General features: G+C 42.5%; 1 protein-coding gene across 1 annotated transcript in view; it reads right to left on the bottom strand.

Annotated features, from left to right (window-relative positions):
- Positions 1-23,136, bottom strand: part of cacng2b (calcium channel, voltage-dependent, gamma subunit 2b) — a 51,067-nt gene that overhangs the window by 6,489 nt on the left and 21,442 nt on the right. Inside the window, exon 2 of the mRNA XM_076082973.1 lies at positions 9,288-9,371. Coding sequence (XP_075939088.1) covers positions 9,288-9,371 — 84 coding nt within the window. The remainder of the gene's footprint in view (positions 1-9,287; positions 9,372-23,136) is intronic.

Genomic DNA, 23,136 nt, shown 5'->3' with positions numbered 1-23,136 from the left:
AATGCGTAAACACACAGGTGGTAAAGAAGCTAATGAGCTTCTGTTTACTTTTGTGTTTAATTTTCTGTGCAAATTGACAAAAGTTAAGCAACACTGTGTGTGGCGTCCTGTCATCCTTGTACCATGTGAGTCAATATATACTGTGCACTACGGCTCCGATATGGTAATGAGGCAGAAGGCAGAGCACGCACACACACACACACGCGCGCACACACACACACACACACACACACACACACACACACACCAAAACGATCTCTTTCCTTTCCTCCGTCTCTCAAACCTTTTTTTAATTCTCTCTGTTACACTTTCAACTCCCCTCTTCATTTCTCCCACTGCTCGGTTGGTTCTGCTGCAGTGGTGTGTGTCCGTCTGGTTGTGTGTGTGTGTGTGTGTGTGTACATATGTGTGTCTCTGGCTGACTTATGGTTTCATTAGCTGCGGCAGAGGAGAGCCTTGTAATTGTGGCTGAATTATAGAAGCGGGGGTGGACACCACCATGGGAGCTCCCTGGGTTCACACACACACACACACACACACAAAATACAGTACAGTGCAGCAACCCTCCCATTTCTTTGTTACACACACACACACACATCAGCTCAACAAGCTACAAAGTGAACACACTCATCGATCAGCCTCCCACCCACTCACTTGCTCACTCTCCAAAGTGGGGTGTTTCCCATACACACTGTATACTTCCCACGCAGGAACAATCTGCTCGCTCTCACACACACACACAAACACACACACACACACACACTCATCTAAGTTCTAACTCACACACACACACACACATACACACACATTTCGCCCACGTGGGAGAGCCCAGCAGCAAAGAACATGTGGTAGTGGGAACTTGGCAAAACAGCTACAGGGGAATAACCAACTGTGTGTGTGTGTGTGTATATGTGTGTGTGTGTGCGTCCATGTAAAGCTGACATACGTGTTCACCACAATAATTTTTTTTGTTGAAAATTACCATATCTTATTGAGAGGGAAGAACACAAACACACACAATTCCGAGCAGATGTGTGTGTGTTCGTATGAATGCTGGACACACACACACACACACACACACACACACACACACACACACACACACACAGGAGGGTGCTTGCTCAGCCTGCCAGTCATTATCATGTCGTGTTACTCGTGTAAATCGTGATATGCCTCCACGTCACAACTCGGCTCCCAAAAATAGCTGCGGTGGCATCAGCCAGTCGGGTGACGTCGTCAGCAGGTGACGTCACGCCTCTCCTCACATCTCGATCCAGAGTATTAGCACAATATACGAGGATCCAGCGGTCTAATTATAGCAACGGCTTTATATTATAGCAAAAGACTGCACACTGCTTTCATTTCAGAGCAAATCAGGACTGTGTGTGTGCTGTCTTGTTTTTCTATCTTCGTGAGGACCGCAATTTTAACCTTATGAGTGAGGACGTTAGTGCAGATCCTCTGCTTTTTTTGTGGTTTAAGGGTGTAATGTTTAAGATCTGACCACACACTACGAACATATAGGGGGCATTATTTCCCCTTTACTACTGTGTCCATGCAATCTAAATTCATAGTCAGTTATTCTGTTAAAAAGCAGGGCAAGAAAATGCTAAATTTAACAAAACTGCTGAAACACTAAGAGCTGGTTAAAATAACACTGCTATCTTAAAATCTTCACACGTGGCATCGGCAAATAATATACAAGCATCTGTGTGTTTATTGTGACACTAACTGGGGCTGTATGGTCCGTTTATGTTATTATAGTTTATTAAATAAAAGCCAAAAGTTGCTACAGCTAACCGCTAACTGAAGGTCAGTCTCCTTGAGCCGCCACCAGCTCACCGCTGAAGTATTCTCCGGGTGACGGGGAGGACGATATGAAAATACAAGTCGTTGTTTCTGCCACTTTGTATTTCATCTAATAAACAAACTATCTAACAAACACGGACAATGTCTGAGGACAGACGGGATGCAACAGTGACTCACTATCGCCTCTTCAGGTACAAGTGGTATTACAAACACAATACAAAGACGACGTACAAAAATTCTGGCCAGATCTTACACACTGCACACTTAGGAAAATAAATAGGTTCATGTTTATGGTCACTGATGGAAAGTAACTAAATGCATTTACTCACATTTACTATTTAAGTTATATACTATTGCATACTTCTGCCCCACACATTTTGGGGGACAATATTTTACTCTTTCATTGATTTCTTTGAAGATCAAGGTTTCAACTACTAGACGTCGGTTCATAGAACATGATGCATTTTTAAACTAAATTAATTTCTTAAAACAGCAGTTATAATTATTCAATAATCTGAAAGGAGCCATATATATATATATTGCTGACAAACATTTTCAACTCAACTACATTTGCTTGTAAAATAATATATTTACATTATGGTATTTACTGAAAGGTTTCCTGTGGAGTTTTTGTCGTAAAGAAAAATGCACTCTCACTACATCTCTCCGATGCTCAGAAACATCTTCCAGCTGAAACTACACACACACACACACACACACACACACACACACTCTGCACTGATGCGAAAGAGCCAAACTAAATGTGCAGTAGACATTTTACCGGCACCAGGCCTCACCTGCAATTGTGTTTTCTGAAGATAGGACTGTAGTCACATAAACTATCAGACTTTTTATATTTGAATCACCATTAAAAAATGTGAAAATCTTCATTGGTCAAAAACGGGATCTGACTACTTCGACCAAGCATCAGGGTAGAAGTTAGGCTGTAGCGGTAGTTGGGGCTAGGTGATGATATCTTTCAGTGACGGTCCTCACAAATATAGAAGTACAAATGTGTGTTTGACTGTGCCTTGTTCAAGCCAGTTAGGGCCAGAGCTGAGCTGTTAGCCATATCTAATCCCATTCAATGGCTTCATGCACGATACGACACACACACACACACACACACACACACACACACTTACAAAAACAGATTCACACTGTGTTATATACTTTACACCCTTTCCATCTAACCCTGCATATACACAGACGCTGTACTATCCTACATTTATTTTGTTACACACACAACCATGCAACCAAACATACGATGGCGTAATCACATTGTTAGTAATAGCCAAGTATTCTACACTTCACATAGTTTTAATTTAACACTGAAAACACCTTTATTATCAAATCTGAAACCACTCTGTGAGACGTTTCACACAGATAACCATGCCGCACATAAATAAATGCATAAATGATACGATCAATTATAATCCGACCTCATTTGTTTGTGAGTATAGTGAATGGACATGAATTCATCGTGGTGACAGAGAGACAGACTACTGTCCCCTAACTGCAATAAAACAAATACCAGCACAGGGTTTCAAGGACAACGGGATTTCATGTGCAATAATAGCAGACAGGCTCAAGAGATATGCTGGACTTCAGACGATACATCAAAAACTGGCTTATGTAGGACATCACAGAGTCTCAGCAGGCTGGGGTGAATGTTATGTGCATTTAGTTGCAAAACATCCAAGTTTTGTTGGAATGAACGAGGGGGGTGGGGTGGGGTTAGTTTGTAGCTTCATGTCACCTGCTTCCTTTGAAAATGACTTTTAGGCTGTTGCTCTGCCAACATAAAGGCCAACGTCACAGAACAAGTTGCAGAAGTCGTCCAACTAGGCAAGAGAAGGCACATTAAGACTATGATTGCAGACTCGATGGTGCATCGGTTGTCTTTAACTAAGGAACAACTTAACACTGGACAACCTTTTGCAACATCACTGACTGGGTTCTGTCCAAAACACCACGCAGCATAGCAGTGGTTTCTGGCCGTGTGTGTCATTGGTGTGGATTCACCTTTTTAACAGCTTCAGAATCAAACTGACGTAATGTGAAAACGTGCAGCAGCTTTTTAATTTTAGTGGGAAAAATCCACTTCCTCCAATGACGCGATCCCATTTCTGGAAGACATAGACAGGAATGTCACATTTCATTAACACTCTGCCGCCATTAAGCACCACTTATACCAACTAAAACAGAGGATGGACGTTGTCTCTCCTGCTTTTGGATTCTTTACACTCTCTCTCCGTCTCTCTTTCCCCAAGGGTCTTTTCGATCTCTCTCCCTCAGTCTCTCGCTCTCTAAAGCCGTCTCACCCCGCCACCCCCGCCCTCCTCTCTCTGGGTGAATTTGTACATGTGGTTATGTAAGGGCGAGCAGTCAGCCTTCCTCCTGCAGCAGTACTATCAGCTGCAGCCACACACAGAGAGAGGGAGGGAGAGAGAGAGAGAGAGAGAGAGAGAGAGAGAGAGAGAGAGAGAGAGAGAGAGAGAGAGAACAGAGCCACCACCCCAATCCTTCACTACAGCATAATATAGAGGACAGTGCTTACAGTTTACCATGCTGGTGTAGAATCGTCTGAAATCTTAGTGATTCATGTATAAATAATGACTATCCCAGTGAATCCGAGCATACTCTCAGCTCTGATCACATGCTAGAATTAAAAGTAAAAATCAAAGCAGGATTAAACGTTGTATTTGTTATTAAGTTACTTGGGATTTGATATCCAATTGGTTAAAAAACATTATTTTCTGTCTATCATCCAGCTGGCTGCAGAAAGTGTTGGAGCAAAATGGACTTCATTAAAGTTATTTTTTTATTTAGTTTTATGAATTTACATTTGTTCTTAGTGCATTAGTATCATATTGTAAACCATAAGCTCTAAAAGAGAAGTGGCCATAACGTCACCCATTGGTTTGTGGACTAAAGTTTTTAAGCCACGAGTTCGGCATTTTGGTTTTTGGCCGTCGTCATCTTGTTCTTTTGCAATCAGAAGTGACACGAGAGTACAACCGAATGCTGAATTAGACATTTTTGGGCAACCAAGGTGTTATAATTTACTGTCATTGAGTGCAAACACACTGTGAAAGGGTTAAAGTTGTGAGACGAAAACAAGGAGTCCCAGACCGCACAAAACCGTGGTAGAGACTTGTCAATCACCGTATAGCCCCGCCCTAAAGCTTACCCTGCTTTATGGTCTGTTTGACTCTAAATGGACCATAATGTACTAAATGAACATCATGCTGTATTGAAGAAGACTTGAAACTAGAGATTGAGACCATAAACTCATGTTTACAATGTTTACTGAGGTAATAAATCAAGAGAGAAGTAGAGTCATTTTCTCATAGACTTCTATACAACCAGAGGAGTCGCCCCCTGGTGGACACTAGAGAGAATGCAGCTTTAACACATGAAACTTTGACTTCACTGTTCAGAACTGGAGGTTGCCGCCTAATCGCAACTGTTTGTGACTGTGGCTGCTTTTTAATTGGTTGTGCATCATCCATGCTGCTGCCTGTGTTCTTGCTTTTCCTCTATTAGACTATTTCTGAGACAACCACATTTTGGATCGGGTCTAATTTTCTTGGGTCCCCTTCAGATTACGTCTCTCATTTAAAAAAAATTAATTTGTGCATGTGGGGTTTCTTGTATGTTTTCTACGGCTCCATTTTGGACCGGGTAGATAGTTGATAGTTATTAGAAAGACTAATATGTATTTGGGAATGATCTAGTACAATCTGTCTTCTATTGTCCGTGGAGCATTTGGAAGTAAGAAGTTGTATTTTACTAGACGTTGAACAAAAATATGCATATGAAAAAAATGACAAAGTGTAGCATTGAGCGTTAGATCGCAAAAAAAACTGTCAATAACAATACTTAAGTAACACATTTTAAACACCGAATTAAAATGCATTTTCTAGATTAGGTATGAGGGTTCATGTCAAACCTGTCCAAACTCTGCAGAAACACTATTTTAGTCTTTCTGTCCTGTAGGATGCAGTGTGGATTTGCCTGTAATAACTCTGCTGTTTGAGGACACCTATCATTGCATTGAGGATATCAGGAGCCCACTTGTCAACAAACACTACAGCGCTATAGTTCCCTGAGCTTCCTTGGCAATCTGTTTCATATCAGTATCTCAGGCGTCTGACAGTAAAAACAATACGATCGAAATTTCAGGTAGCAGAAGCCTGAGAATTGACGAATCAACACTTGCAGGGAGTTGTGGAGGAGAAGTGGTCTTCCCTCTCTCAGCCAATGTGCAACGAGGCACCCAACCAAGTCGTTGTAGTTGTGTTGGGAGGCTTCCAGGAGGGGAATGTGTACGAGTGAGTGATAGAGAAAACCCTGCCTCGATAAACAACTGTTGCATCGCTTCCATCTGTCAGAGTGTTTCATCATCCCACACTTTATATTGTCATTTTTCGTAATTTAGCCGACACCGTTATTGACTTACAGCAAATGAGCTTTGATTGCCATATCACTGATGATTGCAGGGAAACAACAAGCAAAGAGTGCAAGAGTCAGTGTGTTAGTGCATTTACAGTCGTGATTATGTAACTGTGCAAACCATAGAAGTGGTTGCTCAGTGAACAAACAGAATAAGACAACACATTCTCACACCCAACTCGTCAGATGCCGCTGCTTGCTCAGTAGCGCCGAGCTTCAAACATCGACGCAGTAGGTTCCTCTCTAGAGTCAGTTTGGACTGACTCTGGTACCAGGTTAGGTTTAGGCAACAAAAGTACTTCATTATAACTTGACTCGCCAAAAGGTTTGTTACACAGAACCATCTAAAAGCCCTCACTGGGGACAAAAAAATGCTTGGCAAGTGATTGGATGAAGCATACGTCAGTCACACTCTTGACGAAGCCAGTAGGGAGAAAAGCGGAAACAGCTTTTCTATGGAGAAAAAGCCTCCATTGCCGTTCTTTGAAGAAATACTCTATTGTTGTTTAGACACAAACGCATTACTTGGAGCCTGACAGGATCAATTTCCGGCTTGTGTGATCTTGCAACATCGTGGGAATCGAGCTGCAGTGCAAAGTAAACTTGGTTGGGTTGAAGAAAAATATTGAATTCGTAAATATGTACATGTGGCGATAAATTCAGTGCATACGTTATGAAAGAAACTACTGTAAAATAAGTCTATGTTGACTTTGTTTCACACAAACAGCGGTCTCCGGGGTGAAAGTCCTTTGACCCGTCCAAACTGCCGTCACACCCACAATGCGTGGACTCTCTCGCACTTTAAACTATGTCCCCTGCTCCGAGCGTCTTATGCTGACGCTGAAGGGTTTTCACTGGAGTTGGAAACTGAAAGCGCGGTGCGTCTCATACAGACGGTAAAGGGTGCCTCGGTGCGTCGGTGTTTTAAGAGATGGGAGTGAGAACGGCTTGAAAAAGGACAATTAGAGACCTGACACACCAATGTGGAACGAGACAAAAATAAATAGCGTATGTAGCAATCCACGGACCCTCTCCATCCAGGGTCTCACCCAATCTCTGACCCCTTTTTCTTACTTTTTTTTGGGAGACATTTTCAGACCAAATTGCACTGCATCACAAAAAAAAAAAGTCTGTCTTTTGTACCGTATTTCTCAGCTAGTTCATCAGGTTTAGTCCCAAACTCGAGTGCACCGATACCTCACAGAGCAGCTACACACACACACACACACACACACACACACACACAAGAGCAGAGATATTTCAAATGGTTGCCATGACGACGCACAGCGGGAGCGGAAGGAAATATGCAGGATCGGTGGTTCATCCGGACAAAATACAGTAATTCAAAATGAATAGCAGCTTCTATCTTCCAGCGCCTGGCTGCTGCTGTTCCAGTGGCCTCGGGGGAGCAACGGATACCAGAGCACCAGCTGATCGATGTCTCATCTCTGCCGGGGCTTATTTATCTGAATGGGTACAGCTTTTTTGGCTTCGGTTGAGGCTTCCACACCTTCGAGTGGCTATATAAACACTGCTCTCTACGGAGGGCCCGGCTCAGGAGCTCCTACAGGACCATAACAAATCCTCACACCTCACATAGAAACCCAACACGCTGCACCTCCACTATTGGAAATTGTTGAAGGGATAGTTGCTGCATTCATTTTCAATTGATCGAGAGTTTTTCTTTCCCGAAAGAAGCTGGTGTGTTTTGGAAAGAGACGCCCTTCGCTTTGGTTCCCTCTCCGTCCGGTTCCCCATCAGCCCCCCTTCGCTTCACCCCATGGCCTCCATCCACCAGCTGTCGGACGGGAGCGCGGAGCCTCGGTGGAGACGGACAGACAGATGGACGGGAAAGCAAGAGGGAGGAGGCAAAGGGATGGATGGGAGGAAGGAGGAGAGGGAGTGAGGTATGACCCATATAGCGGAGCCTGGAGTATTTATAGAAGAAAGTGTCCTAATTGGCAAGCCCCTGGGACAGCAACAGCACTGCACTGGTACCCTACTCCTTGTCCTTCACCTCCTCAACCTTCCCTTCTCCTTGGCCTTCGCCCGTCTCCTGCCACCTCGTCCTCCTGTCCTCTTCCACCTCCTGGAATTTGTCTTCATCGCTCTTTTCTGCTCTTCCACATCAGTGACCTAATCTACCTCTTCCCCCCTCCTCCCCCCTCCTCCGAGTCTCTGCACCTTTGCTCTGGCTCTCTTCAGTCGCTCATCTTCAGCCTCTTGCTGCTCTTCGTCTTTGTCATCTCTACTCCACCTCTAACTTCTCATCCCACTGGCTTCCCCGTGCCCCATCCCCTCTCTCTTTCCCTCTCACATCAAGCTCAAACTGTTTTCTGCTGACATATTCTTGTATCTCAGTGACTTCAACCTCCTTTTGATTCCACAGTTTCCATATATTGTCCACTTGAAACTATTGTTATTTCATATTAAATTGTGTTTGAATTGTAGAATGAGTGTGGTGATATGGCAGTGTTATTTCAGCCGTGTCGTACAACCAAACAAAGTTTTGAGGCATATTTCCTTTTCTAATCGTAATCCTCAGAACTCCATGTACGGAGGTTTGTGTGGATGGATGTTTCAAACAAACACAGAGGAGACTGGTCTTCATGTGAAACCAAAAAGTTGAGGTTTTAATTTACGTCTGTGTCTTCAATAATCAAGCATTCTGATGTTTTTACTAAACATAATCAGGTTTTGTTTTGTGACAGTCCACAACATAAACCAAGTGTTTTAAACTGTGAACCGTAATCCAGGAGAACAAATGTTTCCTTCGAAACGTAATCGAGAAAGTTTAGCAACATGGGAACATCATTTTTTGGGCTGTACTGGAGACTTCTTCCACAAAATTAACTTAAAAACACTGAACAAGTTCCATGAAAAGAGGAATATCAGTAAAACGGTGGTAGTGAAGTTAAAGAAACCCAAAATGAATGATCACAAGGGGCTTAACCCTAAAACTAAACGTTGTAAAGGTTGAAAACAATAATAAACTCTGGAATATGGATGGAAGGACTCACGTAGGAAGTATTCGGAAGCATCCGCCACATAATCCGCATCCTCGGGGAAGTGATCTATCTGCTTACACATGCCTTTATAAGAACCTGCGTGAGAGGAGGACAGAAAAGAGAAGGGAGGCCTCGTTAGGAATGCACTCAGAGCTCTTCAGTAATGGATACGACAGGAGAAATTAAAACAGTTTATAATGTGTGTATAAGGAGAAAGGTCTCAGAGAAAAAGTACGGGAAGAAGAGATGAAGAAAAGGGGGCGGGGCATAAAGAAAGAAAGGTGCAGCGGGATCTCATAGCACGCCACATTTAAGCACACTCCACGTGTCCTGAAACGCACTGAAAGCAAAAGGTGTCATTAACAACATAACGCCGTTGATCTGAAACAGTCGCTGTTATGTGGAGGCAACAAATCGCCTCGTTCACAGAAAACAACACGGTCCAGGAGGCCGCTGTCAACGTGGATTCATTTGTCACATAAAGACTTTAGTGACGGCACTGTGGGAGTTATTTTAACCATCTTTTTCCTAAAAGTAGTTCTGTTGTCTGAACCTAACTGAAGTATTTAGGAAAGACTGAACGCATGTAACGAGAGGAAACATGACGTGTGTTGCTGACTGTCATTTAAGATATCAAACGAGGAGACGTTGGTTTGTTTGACCCCGTTTGCTCTTCCTCACTTGCTCTGAGCGCCATTTTTTCATCAATAGCATATTCACACAACATTCATTATCACATTTACAGTCAGTACGGACTGGATGGCGTGAAATGACGCCAAAAGCAAGAACGCCGTTGTGATATCACGCAAAAAATACACGTGTGTGTAATTCACACAGCGTTCTGGTGACGCCAGGCTGCAAAGGCGAGAAAGCAATAGAGGAAGGAAAGAGGAGGAGAAGGTTAGAGGAAACATCTGAGACAAAAGAAAAGGAGAGGACGGGAGATTTGTCAACAGCTTTGAAGGAAACCCGTCAGAGGACAGAAGGCGACAGACAGAAGAGGACGAAGACGACGGGGGGACGTTTAATCTAAACGCCTCGACAGAGCAGGTGGGAGGGTGAGGAGGAGAGAGCGCAGCAAAATGCAAATGAAAGAGAGGACGAAAGGAGAGCTGATGGTGCTGCTCATTAAGAAGAATTGTGTGTGTGTGTGTGTGTGTGTTTAGCTTGGTTCAGCTCCAGTGGTAATTGTATGCCCTCCCAAACCACTGCAATTAAATAGGCCCTTGTTAATTGGCGATTGAAGGACGAAAGACTAGCGCCCGGCTTTAAATGGGCATCGGTTACACACACACACACACACACACACACACACACACACACACACACACACACACACACACTGTAGCATCAACCCTATTGTCAGCAGTCTCTCTCACTCATCGCTGTGAGCGAGCACTTGAGGCTAAAGTTTTCCAATATGTTTTGTATTTCCATCATGACCACAAAGAGAACGAGCGATGTCACACTGAAGCTCAACACATGACAAGTGGAAAGAGGAATGATGACAGGACTGCACAACAAGCCTGCTTAATATTTACATATCTTTAATACACCACAGCAAATAATCGGGCGAACAAAGCGCTTTTCATCAGCTAGACTTTGATCGATGCATTAGAGATACTTCGCCGGCAAGCGGCTCGGAAAGCTTTCAGCGATGCTTTCATCTTTTCATAATTTCGGTGTGAGCTCTGTGTCTCCGGAATCTGTTGTGCAAATGTGAGCGATGCTACAAAGAGAGAGAGAGAGAGAGAGAGAGACTTGAATCACGCCGTGCGTTCTCGAGAAGCTCTCGGTCGACTGTGGAAATAAAGTGCTGACGAGCAGAGGTCTCTCAGGTGATGCAGTTCGCCCTCCGGTGGACATTCCAAGCCTTTCAAAAGACTGACTCATCAGTATTAGAACATTACATCATTGTTCAGTTTGGAGATGATGCTGTTTATGAATAGCAGGATCTTCAGTTGTTCCTCTCAGGTCCTGTATGACGCTAACTGCAGTTAAAGGAGCACTTCACCCACGTTTTTGAGGTTTCAGTGAAGATGCATGCGTTCAGGAGTTTGTAAACAGATGTTTTCATATAGTTTTTGCTGCAATTCATCGAGACTTTTCTGTTTTTTCTTATTATTTGATCATCGTGGAGGCATGAGAGAAAAACAAAGTTTTCTCCAAGAATTCAAAGTAACAACGTACCACTGCTACAGATGATCATTTTGCGATTGAAGTATTGTTTTAATATCATGGCAATGACGTGTCTGAGACTCTTATTAACCAGACGTACAGAATGTGGAGGCACTGGAAGGTGCACGAGCCTGAACTTTAGCCCAAAATAAGGTCCCATTGAAAGAGTGTGGAGGCTCGTTAAGTGTCAGTGATAAGAAACAAGGAGGAGGAGGAGGAGAGCAAACCTATTTTGGGTTTTGGGGACACTCAGTGATGGTTGAGCTGATTAGAGTTTAGTTTCAGACTTCACTTTATGACGACAGTTCGGAGATGAAATTTATAATCGTTGCCATTCGATTAAGTTGTTGCCTGATGTCCCCACAAGGTTTATGTTAAACATTTCTTACAACTGAAACTGGGCCAATGATGGCACAGATGTGAGCAGGAGAAATAATCAAAGACAAGAGGGGCCAAAAACATCCCCCAAACACACTCATTGGGGTGTGCAGCATTTATAATCCGGTTCATCCTGGTTTCTAGTGCATGGCCACAGTCCAGGTGACGTTTACCAGGCGTTAACAAAACACGCATCAACAATGTTCTGCACAGTTTATAATACTTGTTGCTGCAGTCTCAGCAGCTTCCATGTTTTCCTCAAGTCTCCATCACATAAACGCTGCATTAAATACGTTTCATATCAGCTCGTCTCACGCTTGCAGAAACGCACAATGCTTCATAGTTAACGTTGTGAAAGTCTTGGTCAGGTGGAGTCAACAAAACTACTATTGCTACTTCCAAACAGATCACGGATTGTGTTCAAATAATATCGTAACATAACTAACTTTTTTACAAAACAAGCTTAAAGTCAATATGAACTTTTGTTCTCACAAGTGACATGAACTGCGGTCTCCTGAATGAAAGTCCTGTGTTTGTTTGACCCGTCCACCCACCACCACCGCTTCCACCTTCCCCGAGTGGACTTTCTTGCTTGTGATACCCGTTATTATACCACGTGACTTTCAGTAACGGTTGCTCGATACACTATACGTCACTTGACCGAATGCAAATCAACGTATCCGTGGTTTGCAGCCGACTGGGCTGACTTTCTTTTACCATTTTTGTTGATTTTGTCTTTGCACCAATTTTAAAATAAAAGAGGAAGACACATTCATTCATATCATAGCGTGCATTTACTCAGTCTTTTTTCACTGTCACCACTGAAGATTCTGTGTAACTGTGGAGCTTTTAAACTGTGTTCAAGCGTAGAAACAAGAGCACTGGCTCATCCAGTTGGGAGTTACCGTTCCTGTATGAATCTGTTCATATGACTTCTCTTAGTTTCTCAACCACCTGACACGCAGTAACGTAAAACATTCAAAATGGTGTCCGTTGTGGTTGCTAGGAGATGTGCAAAGTAGAAGGTACAGTAGACTGTTGTACACATCACTGCCTCAACTCGTAGTAATAATTCTTCCCCAGATCAGCCTTTTGGTCTTCAGTCTTTATTTACTGGCATCTCCACATGAAGATCCCACTTCATGTCAAACACATCAATTCACACACTCCATCATCTCCCTCTTTCTCCCTCTCTCCCTCCAACACATGCCCTCCCACGCTGCAGCACAAGCACATGTAATCTGGAATTGCATTTCCCCTCTCTCTCTCTCTCTCTCTCTCTCTCTCTCTCTCTCTCTCTCTCTCTCTCTCTCTCTCTCTCTCACATGCATACATGTGCGTGAACCCCCGAGGACCAGATTCCCATTTGAACTGAGCTGGCAGCTCAGCGCTCCTCTCTCTCCCTCTCTCTCTCTCTCTCTCTATTCTTTTTTCCGCAATTCAAATTAAGAGCACACTTTATTGTCTCGACAGGAACAAAACCTGTGCAGCGTTACGTCATCGTCTGAGGTGCACCGACGATGCCGACGTTAACAGATGGCCAGAAATCATTAAATGGAAGGTTTCTGCATGATTAATGAGTATTTCATTTTTTTTACTACATTTTAGTTGTAGTTTTCCGGGTGTTGTTCTGATATGTCACATGTCTACGGAAGAACAAATAGTCTTACTACAATCAGCTGCTTATATCTGTGTTGTGATTTTGTGAGGTATGAGGTCTGAAAATGAGTCTCAACTAGCAACTAGTCTTTATGCTATGATTCAGATTTCACACTTTCAGTTTGCCGTCCACACTGACATGCTTCTGGAAAAACTCTTCGCTCATCTTTTTTCTTTGAGCGTACAACAAATATATGCACTGTCGTCATAATATTTCGGGGTGATTTATGCGTGACGACTCATAATTAGGGCTTACTGGGACACTTGAGTACAACGGAGCCATCATTAATGTAATTAGAAACACCTGTGGTGGGACAATTCAACATGTCTTCAAAACACACATACAACCCTAACCTCTACCGGCCTAAACCTAACCTAACCCTAAAGCTAACCTAACCATACCCAAACCTTACCGTAAAACTAAACACACGGGAACCATAACATAACCTTACATTAACCTAAATCTAACTTAATTTTATCTAACCTAACTCTAACCTCCACCTAAATTTAACTATAAACTTACGTTAACCTTAACGTAAATCTAACCCTCACCTTAAACCTAAGCATAACCTTACTCTAACCTAAACTTAACCTTAAACTTACGTTAACCCTAACCTAAACTTAACCTCACCTTTAACCTAAGCATAGCCTTACCCATATCATAACCTAAATTTAACCATAACTTAACTTTAAACCAAGTTTTTATCCTAAAATGTGATAATTTGCATGCCATTGTCTCCATTTTGTCCAAAAAAAAGAGGCTGGTCCCCACATCGTGACTGTGTAATCAAGTTTATGTCCCCACAAGATGGATAAAACATCCTAACACACACACACACACACAGGTGCTGTCAATTACTCAAGCTGATTACTCAAGCTGACTTGTGCTAAAGTTGACGTTGAGTGGAGTGAGAATAGGGATTATAGGTCACTAAACTTCGTAAGAATCATAAAGGGATACGTTATCCTCCCCTAACAGGTGCATTAACATTGACAGAGGTGAAGGAGATGACAATCAAGCACCATCTGTGCAAGAGGTCTAACACCTGTGATACCACACAAATCCAACCGTCATCACCAACTTGCTGTTCATCTACATGATCTGCAAATATATTACAGATCTTAAAATTACCAATGTTTTTTTTGTACATTTTGAAATAATTTGGACAACTACTATTTTTTTTGGAACCAAACGTTTTTTCAAGTCAAATTTTCCTCGTCTGCCATTAATTTCACCGTAACCAAAATCTGATCCTTGTAGAAAGAAAGCCAATACAAGCTGAACCATCCAGACTGTGGTAAAATACACACTTACAATAATCTAAACTAAGCCTAAAGAAGCAGATACCTTCAAAGGTTTAACTCTGGTGGTGCTGATCACATTTGTTAAACAACTCTACAAGCCTGGAGGAATAAAAGGGAAATAAAATGAAGTCATACTTTCTTATTATATGCAGTATATAGCATTTTACTGACAACTATTTCCAATCCAGTTATTGGCAGTTGTTTCATTGTTGTTTTGGGGTTAAATAGAGAACGAGGCAGATATGAGCAACACAGTTGTACTCGACAGCGTCTCTGTATTGTGGTTCTGGTGATAATCTACACTGACAATCTTTTTTGCGCATACAGAAACAAAACCTTTGTGTCTGTAACTGTATCAAATCCCCATCAGAAAAGAAACTCCTCTACCTCCCTCCCCCCTTTCTCCAAAGTTGTAATAACGAGGTGTCGCTCTTTCAAATTGCCCTGTTAAATTATACATCGTGCTTAAACACGTCGCAGATACTATTATTCTGTGAGCAACCTGCACCTCAGGGGTCAAGACAGATCCGTCACCCACTTATCCTCACAGCAAGCGGAGCCCCTGTGACTCTCCGCAGATGATTTAATACCAATCTGAAGAGACCCCGGTGACCCCCTCCCCCCCATGCTGTCACAAGCCAATCAGAGGCCTGCTTGTCGACTCACCTCATGGCTGTTAAGGATAAGTTAATGGAGTGTGATGAAACACTCGCAGAGATCCTTTTATGAAGTATTAACATCCTAACCCACTGTAAAAGTGTGTGTGTCTTCTTGTACTTGATACATAGTGAGGACCGTAACATTTTTACCACAGAGTGAGGACATTTTTGGACAATTTGGCCGGTCCTCACTTCTTCAATGGTCTGTTTGGGGATTCGGCCATGGTTTTAAGGTTAAGGTTAGAGTTTGGTTTAGGTTAGGGTTAGGCATTTAGTTGTGATGGTTAAGGTACAAGGGGCCAGGGAATTTCAATGAGGGTCCTCACAAAGGTAGAGCAGGGATGTGCGTGTGTGTGTGTGTGAATCAGAGATGTAATGTGAAGTACAAAACGCCCTCTTCTGAACCAGCACTGTGTTATGTAAATAATTGGCATAGCAGTCTTTGTTCTTTATGCTAATTATGGCTCAATCTATCTGTATGCTAAAAATGCCATTAAAGTAATCCCTCAGCTGCAAAGGTGGATGAACATCAGAGACCTCAAAGGAGACGTGTTGCACAGCAAATACGGCTATCAGCTGGGTTCAGGTGATTGCAAGTGTGATGCATAGAAAGTGTGGTCCTTTCTTTTCTCCGATCTATGAATGTTAATTCATCAAGGAGAGGATTTTCTCACGAGTGATGCTCTTTTTTTCCCACCTTTCATGTCTTTTAGGTTCCCCATCTGTACTAAACATGGACATCCAGAACCTCTTTACTGAATTCTAAACTGCCTCCAGTATTAAATCTTATACTAAAAGACTGGAGGGCACAGACGCCCCAGGTCAGAACTAGACAGAGAGGAACATGTTTGTGATCAGTTGGGCCACAGAGGTAACCCTATGCCTTCACCAGTCCAACAACCAATGCCAGTGGTTTATGTTCACAATCAGCCAGTGGCCCCGAAGGTCTTCAGCCCACATATCTTCCATCGCTCTATGACGTTATTATGGTGACATAAACCATAACTCTGTTGTTCTGTTGGAGATGAGGGGAGACTGTCTGCTCCAAAGTGCCCTGTCACAGCTAATCCACACTCATACTACAGAAAATACTATAAGAACCCATCAGAGGAAACTCCTGGTGCAGGTTATATAGTTTCAACCCTTTCAAGTGATTTATGATTATGGATGTTTCTATAAAGTGCTAGCATCTTGCCGGCACGACATCTGATGGTAAACGGTTGAAGGAGACTAAATTTAAAATTTTTAAAAGGACCAAGAGCAAAGAACAAGATCAGGATATCCCTGCATTTCACTGAGCCACTGTCCGATGAGAAGTGTTGTTTTAAATTGGTCCAGTATTGTATTTAGTATAAAAATTCGAAAACGCAATCTTATGTACATCCAATAAAAGTACTTGTTTTTGCCACTAAAAAGGTTGAGATTGTTAATATAAGTTTCTGACAAAATGTTGGAAATAAAACATTTTTTCTGTACCTTTCGCTCCATCCCGCCTCTTATTAAGTGACTTATGGACGTAAATTGAAATAAGTCAACATTTACTTCTTATTTCACAAGGGACACGGACAGCAGTCTCCTGGGTGAAAGTCATGTGTTTGTTCGACCCATCCAACAAGCCCATCCTGCTGCATTCTGCATCCTACTGACTGGAAACGTATTCATGATACATCAAATTACAAATATTATCCGGGAGAAAACATCTTTCCCTGGAAATGTAATTAAAAATGCAGTTTTGTTGTTTGGGAACATTGTTTTTCGGAGACCAGGCTGGCGCCCCTGACCATGACCTCCGTCCTTTCAATAATCCATCCATGACTCGACCTCGAAATGGTTGCATGACCTGATCTTTGTGATTCACATGTAATAAAACCTTTGCTTTAATCATTTGTAATCTCAGACCAAAAGGGAGACATCTTGGATGTGCCTTCCTCAGAACTTGAATGAGAGGATTTTCTTTTGTCTCTGTAATATATAACTAAAAGATCAAGGAATCATCCTGAAAGTCATATCCCTCCTTTTGTGATAGCTTTGTTGTCTCTTTATTGACTTCCCTTTAGTATTCATCGGGTCACTGTGCAGATATGTGGAAATGTAAAAAATGTAATTGAAATGATTTAAATTGAAAGAATACAATGAATATAAAATCCTAAATCAACTCTTCATGCATTTCAGGATAAAAGTGATGTGTTCCACGCCGACTGGAAAGTGTTCACTTCATTAAACGACTTCATTGTGAGCTGTATTTCATTTTAATCTTTGAACCCAGACAGCCCAATTCATTTCCGCACAATTTCAGAACACATCCGACAACGGAGAAACCTATTAACGATAATTGTAATAAATGTGGAATTAGATTCTCACACTACTTGCCCTAACTAATTTAGAGTAAGCAATTACTTTCCCTATCAGCAGGCATGCGCGTGTATGCACACACAACACATGAATTACTTTGATTTATAGTTCTGACAGGCAAAGAAAACTGCTGGGTTTTGCTGCTGAAGAAAATCCTCCATCCTGTCTTTTGATTCTTTTGAGACAGGGCAGCAGTGTGTAGTCAAGTGGCACAAAACAAGAAGCAGCTAATGTGACAGCAGCACAAATAAATGGCTGGTTAATTGTAATTTGGCAGGACATGAGCGGTGTAGTGGAGGGCACCAAAGAGGCCATGTGGTCAGAGACTATCCCGCAACCAGGTGTTCACACTTTCAATCCAAATGAGTTCATCACTGCTGAAATGAGTGACGCAAGCGTTGTAATGTGTGATGATTGCAAACAAAGCGGTGTACTTAATTTAGACATATCTTAGCTCAAATCTAAGTGGTTATTTCCATGTTTACATCACAATGTTCATCTTGAAATATGAGCAGTAGAGTTAGAAAGAAAACGTTCACGTCAGCCACGGAGTTGCAATACGGAATCGGTATTATCTGAGTATGGAGGGGAAGATATCGGATTAAATCACCAAATTTGAATAAAAACCGGTACATTTCAGATGGAGTATTGCTTTAAAGAAGACCCCCGTGTGCCCCTGGCTGTGGGGAATCTCGTCGTTCAAGTTCTCTACAAAATACATCAAAGTTGAAAATGAAAAATATGCATTTCAAGAACTCAACTTGTGTTTATTCTCAACAGCACACAACGAGCCGACCTCTCCGATGTCTCAGTGCTCTGGCTTCAGTCGTGTTTCTGCTGAGAGGAAACTACTGAATCTTAATGTACACGTTAGAAGCAGCGCGCTGGTCACTTAGATCTGCACTGATGTCATGTATAATTGAATATTGTTAGCATTACAGATACTGCGTCTGCTTTGTTCCCATCATGCATTATTCCTCTGTGTATCCTGCATTAGATCAGTCCAACAGTTGCAGACATCTCTTTTTGTTGCTTCCCCCCCCCAACATAAGAACTACAAGATCTCTCTTGAGTTGCATACACAAAATCAAACTTGTACTGAAGATGTAAAGTCAGGTTGTTGATGTTACCGGGTAACTTGCGAGAGCTGAAAAACAAACGGCAACAGAGCCGCTTCACAGTCGTTTGGCTGGTGGAGGTAGCACTCTCAAGACAAGAGTGCTACAACTTGGTGAGTGCACACTAGTCTCAAACAAGGGTTGCAGCTCTTCAGAACAACCTCGCTATTCCCCCAAAACAGGAACAGCAATCTGCCAGCTGTGGCAGGAACAAAAAAAAAAGCATTTTACCAAATCCTGACTTTTCAAATGACTACAACAACAACTGCACGGTGAAAACAGGATCGGTCTACATTCCAGTACACAGCGAAACACATTCACACGTCCACGAAAGATAGACGGTGCCAGAATCTTGTTGACGTAGTGACTACGTTCTCATAAAGACGACAATACGTTAAAGGACAAATATACCACATTCAGAGCGTGGGGCCCCATGGTTACAAATCTCACTGTAGAGTCCAAGACTCTGTCAAGACTTCATCATCACATATCATCTGTTAATAATAAACAATCATCTTTTCTTCATCTGACTTTTCTGTCCTGATTCAAATGGTTTTGTTGCCTTAACTTTCTTTTTAATATAACGTCGTCCCGAAAAAGAAGTTGTTCCTGGGACCATTCGTATCCCTGTATACAAAACCACTAGATTGCATTTTGTGACTATTTCCCGAACTACTGTGAGACTGTGTCGCCAATACCCGTCAACGGTCAATGCCGTCCTGACCGACAGCGTTGACCACAAGCGTCCTGCAGTTAGCAGCGGTGTTAGTCGCCATGTTGAGAGGCAATAGAAGTGCTCCCAATCTCTTATTATGCACCTTTAACACAATGACTCAAGGGAACGTTCATGCTGCATCAACCTCAAAGGGTCGAAATAAAGAGATTAAAAAAAGCCAACGCATCCTCGTACCAACAGAATACGTCTTCACCAATAATTCCCAAAACAGCATATATGACCGTTCTATTTAACAAGTGTCCTGTGTTTCTTTGACCCAACCATCCGCCCCAACCTCTCTCTTTCCACTACGTCACCTCATGATTACCGCGGCCGCTAGAGGTCGACGCTTAATACGTAAATATGGGTCGTAATAAGCTGCTTGCTCAGATGACCTGTACGGAAGTGGAATTGGATTCTACTCAGGAAAGAGTCAAAATGACGTAAAGGAAAATAAAACTTGAGATAAGTGGTACACAAGAGGGAGAAAGGACAGAAAGGGGTCAAACAATTAAGACAATTACAGCTGGTGAGCTGAAGAAGCCAGAGAGTTTTTAATGGAGGAGTAACAGCAGCCACCTGCAAACAACCACACTGTCCCCCTTTTGAGAAATCCCCCAGCTCTCTCTCTCTCTCTCTCTCTCTCTCTCTCTCTCTCTCTCTCTCTCTCTCTCTCTCTGGTCCCTTCGCGGCTCTATCCTACTTTTGTTTTTTGAAACTTTCTGCGATGTTTTCCTCCCCCTCCCGCCCTCGTTAATTCCTCTGGCACCGAGGGAGAAAGACAAGGAGTGAGAGGAGGTAATAAGAAAAGAGGAGCGAGAGAAAGAGAGACAGAAGAGATGTGAGAGACGGTGAGGTGACAGAAATGAAAGAATGTGTGAGAGATTCAAAAAGCTGACAGTGAACCAGCAAAGCTCATTGATAGACGGGGCAACAGATGTTTAGTCCTGCGTGAAGTCACACCAGGCAGCGATAAGTGGAACAGCTACCTGCCCTCATTCTGCAGCTCTACATCCCAAAATCAGAGAGCCAGAGATGTGATTTATACCACTGCATCATTATTCTGGCAGCTCATTAAAAAAGACAGAATAATTTGATACGGTCAGTTTTGGAGACACGTTTTCACCTTTAATCTCTCTGGATTTTCACTCAAACTTCCCCTTTAGTGTATTTGTGTTTGAATGAAGTGAAGAGTGTTATTCTAGAACAGCGTGATGGTGCACGTCGCCAAAATGTTCTTTTTACGAGTGACAGATTCAAACTGAAGCCGCCATGTTGTTTTTTTGGTTGAACAATTTCAGCAAACTGAAATAATACGAATATCTTTTGCATCATGTTTCTACCGTTCGACATGACTTCTTTGGTACGTATGAAGTCTTTAGAATCTCCTCCAGAACTTAAAATAAAGATACGTGCAACTGAGCAATGAGTGAACCAGTTTCATAAAGAAGCATAACCTTTTTCCAGCAGAGTACAATGCCGTAAGAGAATTGAATTTTCATGTTGGATTTCAATTTCAGAACCACGAATAAACACAAAACGGGTTTTCATTATCCGCTACGAGGGTCTGAGGACAGATGGTGTATGCTGTACAGATTTGTGATTTGAGATATTAAGATATATGAATAAAATTGACTTGACTTGAAAAACAGAACATGGTCAACATGTGCACTAAAAGCATTCCTTTTGCTATCGACTTTATCCACGTTTGTATTTGTGTGGCAGCTCATTTAGAGTAACAAACCCTGTCTCCTAGGAATTATGTTTATGTACTACTTTGTTTTCCCAATCATGTTTTGCAAGGAAACATGATTGCTGCCTGAATTATGTTCCGTGGCAACGTTTTTGCAAGAAGTGCTACATTAATGTTCCACACAGAAGTCGTGCAGAGAGGTGGTCGGGGTGCAGGACAGACGTCTCCACCGTCAAAGGGTTCAAATCATAAGTCCTGTTTGTGGTTAGATTTAAAGCTGTTTCTCACCGGTGCAATGCAAAAATGCTGCGCAGGATTAAAGAAAATCTGCATGGGAATTCTCCACGTGACAATTATGCACACCGAACAGAGCTAGCTGTTTCCCGTCTTTGAGCTAAGCTAACTAACCAGCTGTTGGCTGTAAACTTACGCAAGTTTCCTCCTAAAAAAGAGCCTGTGTCCACTCCACTCCACAAACACCCGTACAGACAGGGAATGAATCAATAATACTAATCTGACCAGGAAGTTGATGCTAACGCTAGCTGTTCTGGCTAGCCCCGTTACATCACCGACATATAACGAGTCCGTTGTTGTGTTTTTTGTGCAATATTGTTAAACAAATTGCTAAGACGTTTCCCTATTTTGGCAACAAGCTAGCTGTGACCGAGAGGTGGTCAAGGTCAACATGGTTGTAAATTTAAATTAAACTAAACAAAAACGCCACAAAACTGCTTAGTATTGTTTAGTGAAAAACATCGTTGTTCGGCTTAAAATGACAAAAAACTCAACATGACTACTTGGACACTAACAGCGGTCACCCATTTTAACCCATTCACCACCATGACCTCTTCCTATGAGGACTTCAGCAGACTCAATATTAGTGATACGTCAAAATGCAAAAGTAATCCACGTCACGACATTTTTCCCGTAAAGCGTGATTCACGACGCAGTTTGATCGTATTGGAAAGTCGCTGTTAGGACCCAGGGCTGACTCACATATTTATTTGTGTATTCATGACCTGAAATGTGTGATTTATTTACAGACTTAAGAAGTTGAATGAAACAGCCGCTCGCGGTCGTAATGTCACACATTGCGCCACATTAAAATGCCTCCACGCTCCGGTGGGGGGGGAACGCCAGCGTAAATGGGTCAGAATCAGCCATTAGCTCATGAGGGTTGAGATGCGACTGACGAGGCCACGAGAGCGGGTAGACAGTGGGTCAACGAGCAATGAATCTCCCCCTCTCGCTCTCCCTTCTCCTCCTACTTCCTCACCCCCCCACCCTCCCTGCCCCACAGTGTGTCTGTGATTGCGTAACATTACTAAAGAAGCACCACACCAGTGAGCAGCATCGGTGGGAGTTGTGCAGGGAGCAACTGACCCAATATCTAATGAAAGAGAAGAGGGATGAAAGGGGAGGGAAATAAAGAGACGATAGAGAGGAGGGAGGGTAAAAAACGAGAGGGAGGGAGGCTAGAGGGGGGAGAGGAGGAAAGAGACAGAGAGGGGCAGACAATGAATTCAGGCAAAAAATAAGACAGGACATTTAAACTATAAATAACCAAGACACTAGTAGCAACACTGGTCTTCTCTTTCTCTCTTTCTCTCACTCCGTTCTTCCCTTCATCTTTTTCTAGGACCCCCCCTCCCCCTTTTTCCTCCCCATCAAATATCATCTCTCTCCTCATGCCTGCAACATCATTTTTAGAAGTAATTTATTTGCAGCAGTCAATCAAAGTACAAATATTTGTTTCTTTTCATATTTCTCACCATGACAAACATCGTCTGATTGTGTCTGATTG

The sequence above is a fragment of the Anarhichas minor genome, unplaced genomic scaffold, assembly GCF_050575085.1.
Source record: "Anarhichas minor isolate MPS153535 unplaced genomic scaffold, ASM5057508v1 ptg000114l, whole genome shotgun sequence".
In the NCBI taxonomy this organism is placed as follows: domain Eukaryota; kingdom Metazoa; phylum Chordata; class Actinopteri; order Perciformes; family Anarhichadidae; genus Anarhichas; species Anarhichas minor.
This window is presented reverse-complemented; position numbering and strand designations above follow the sequence as displayed.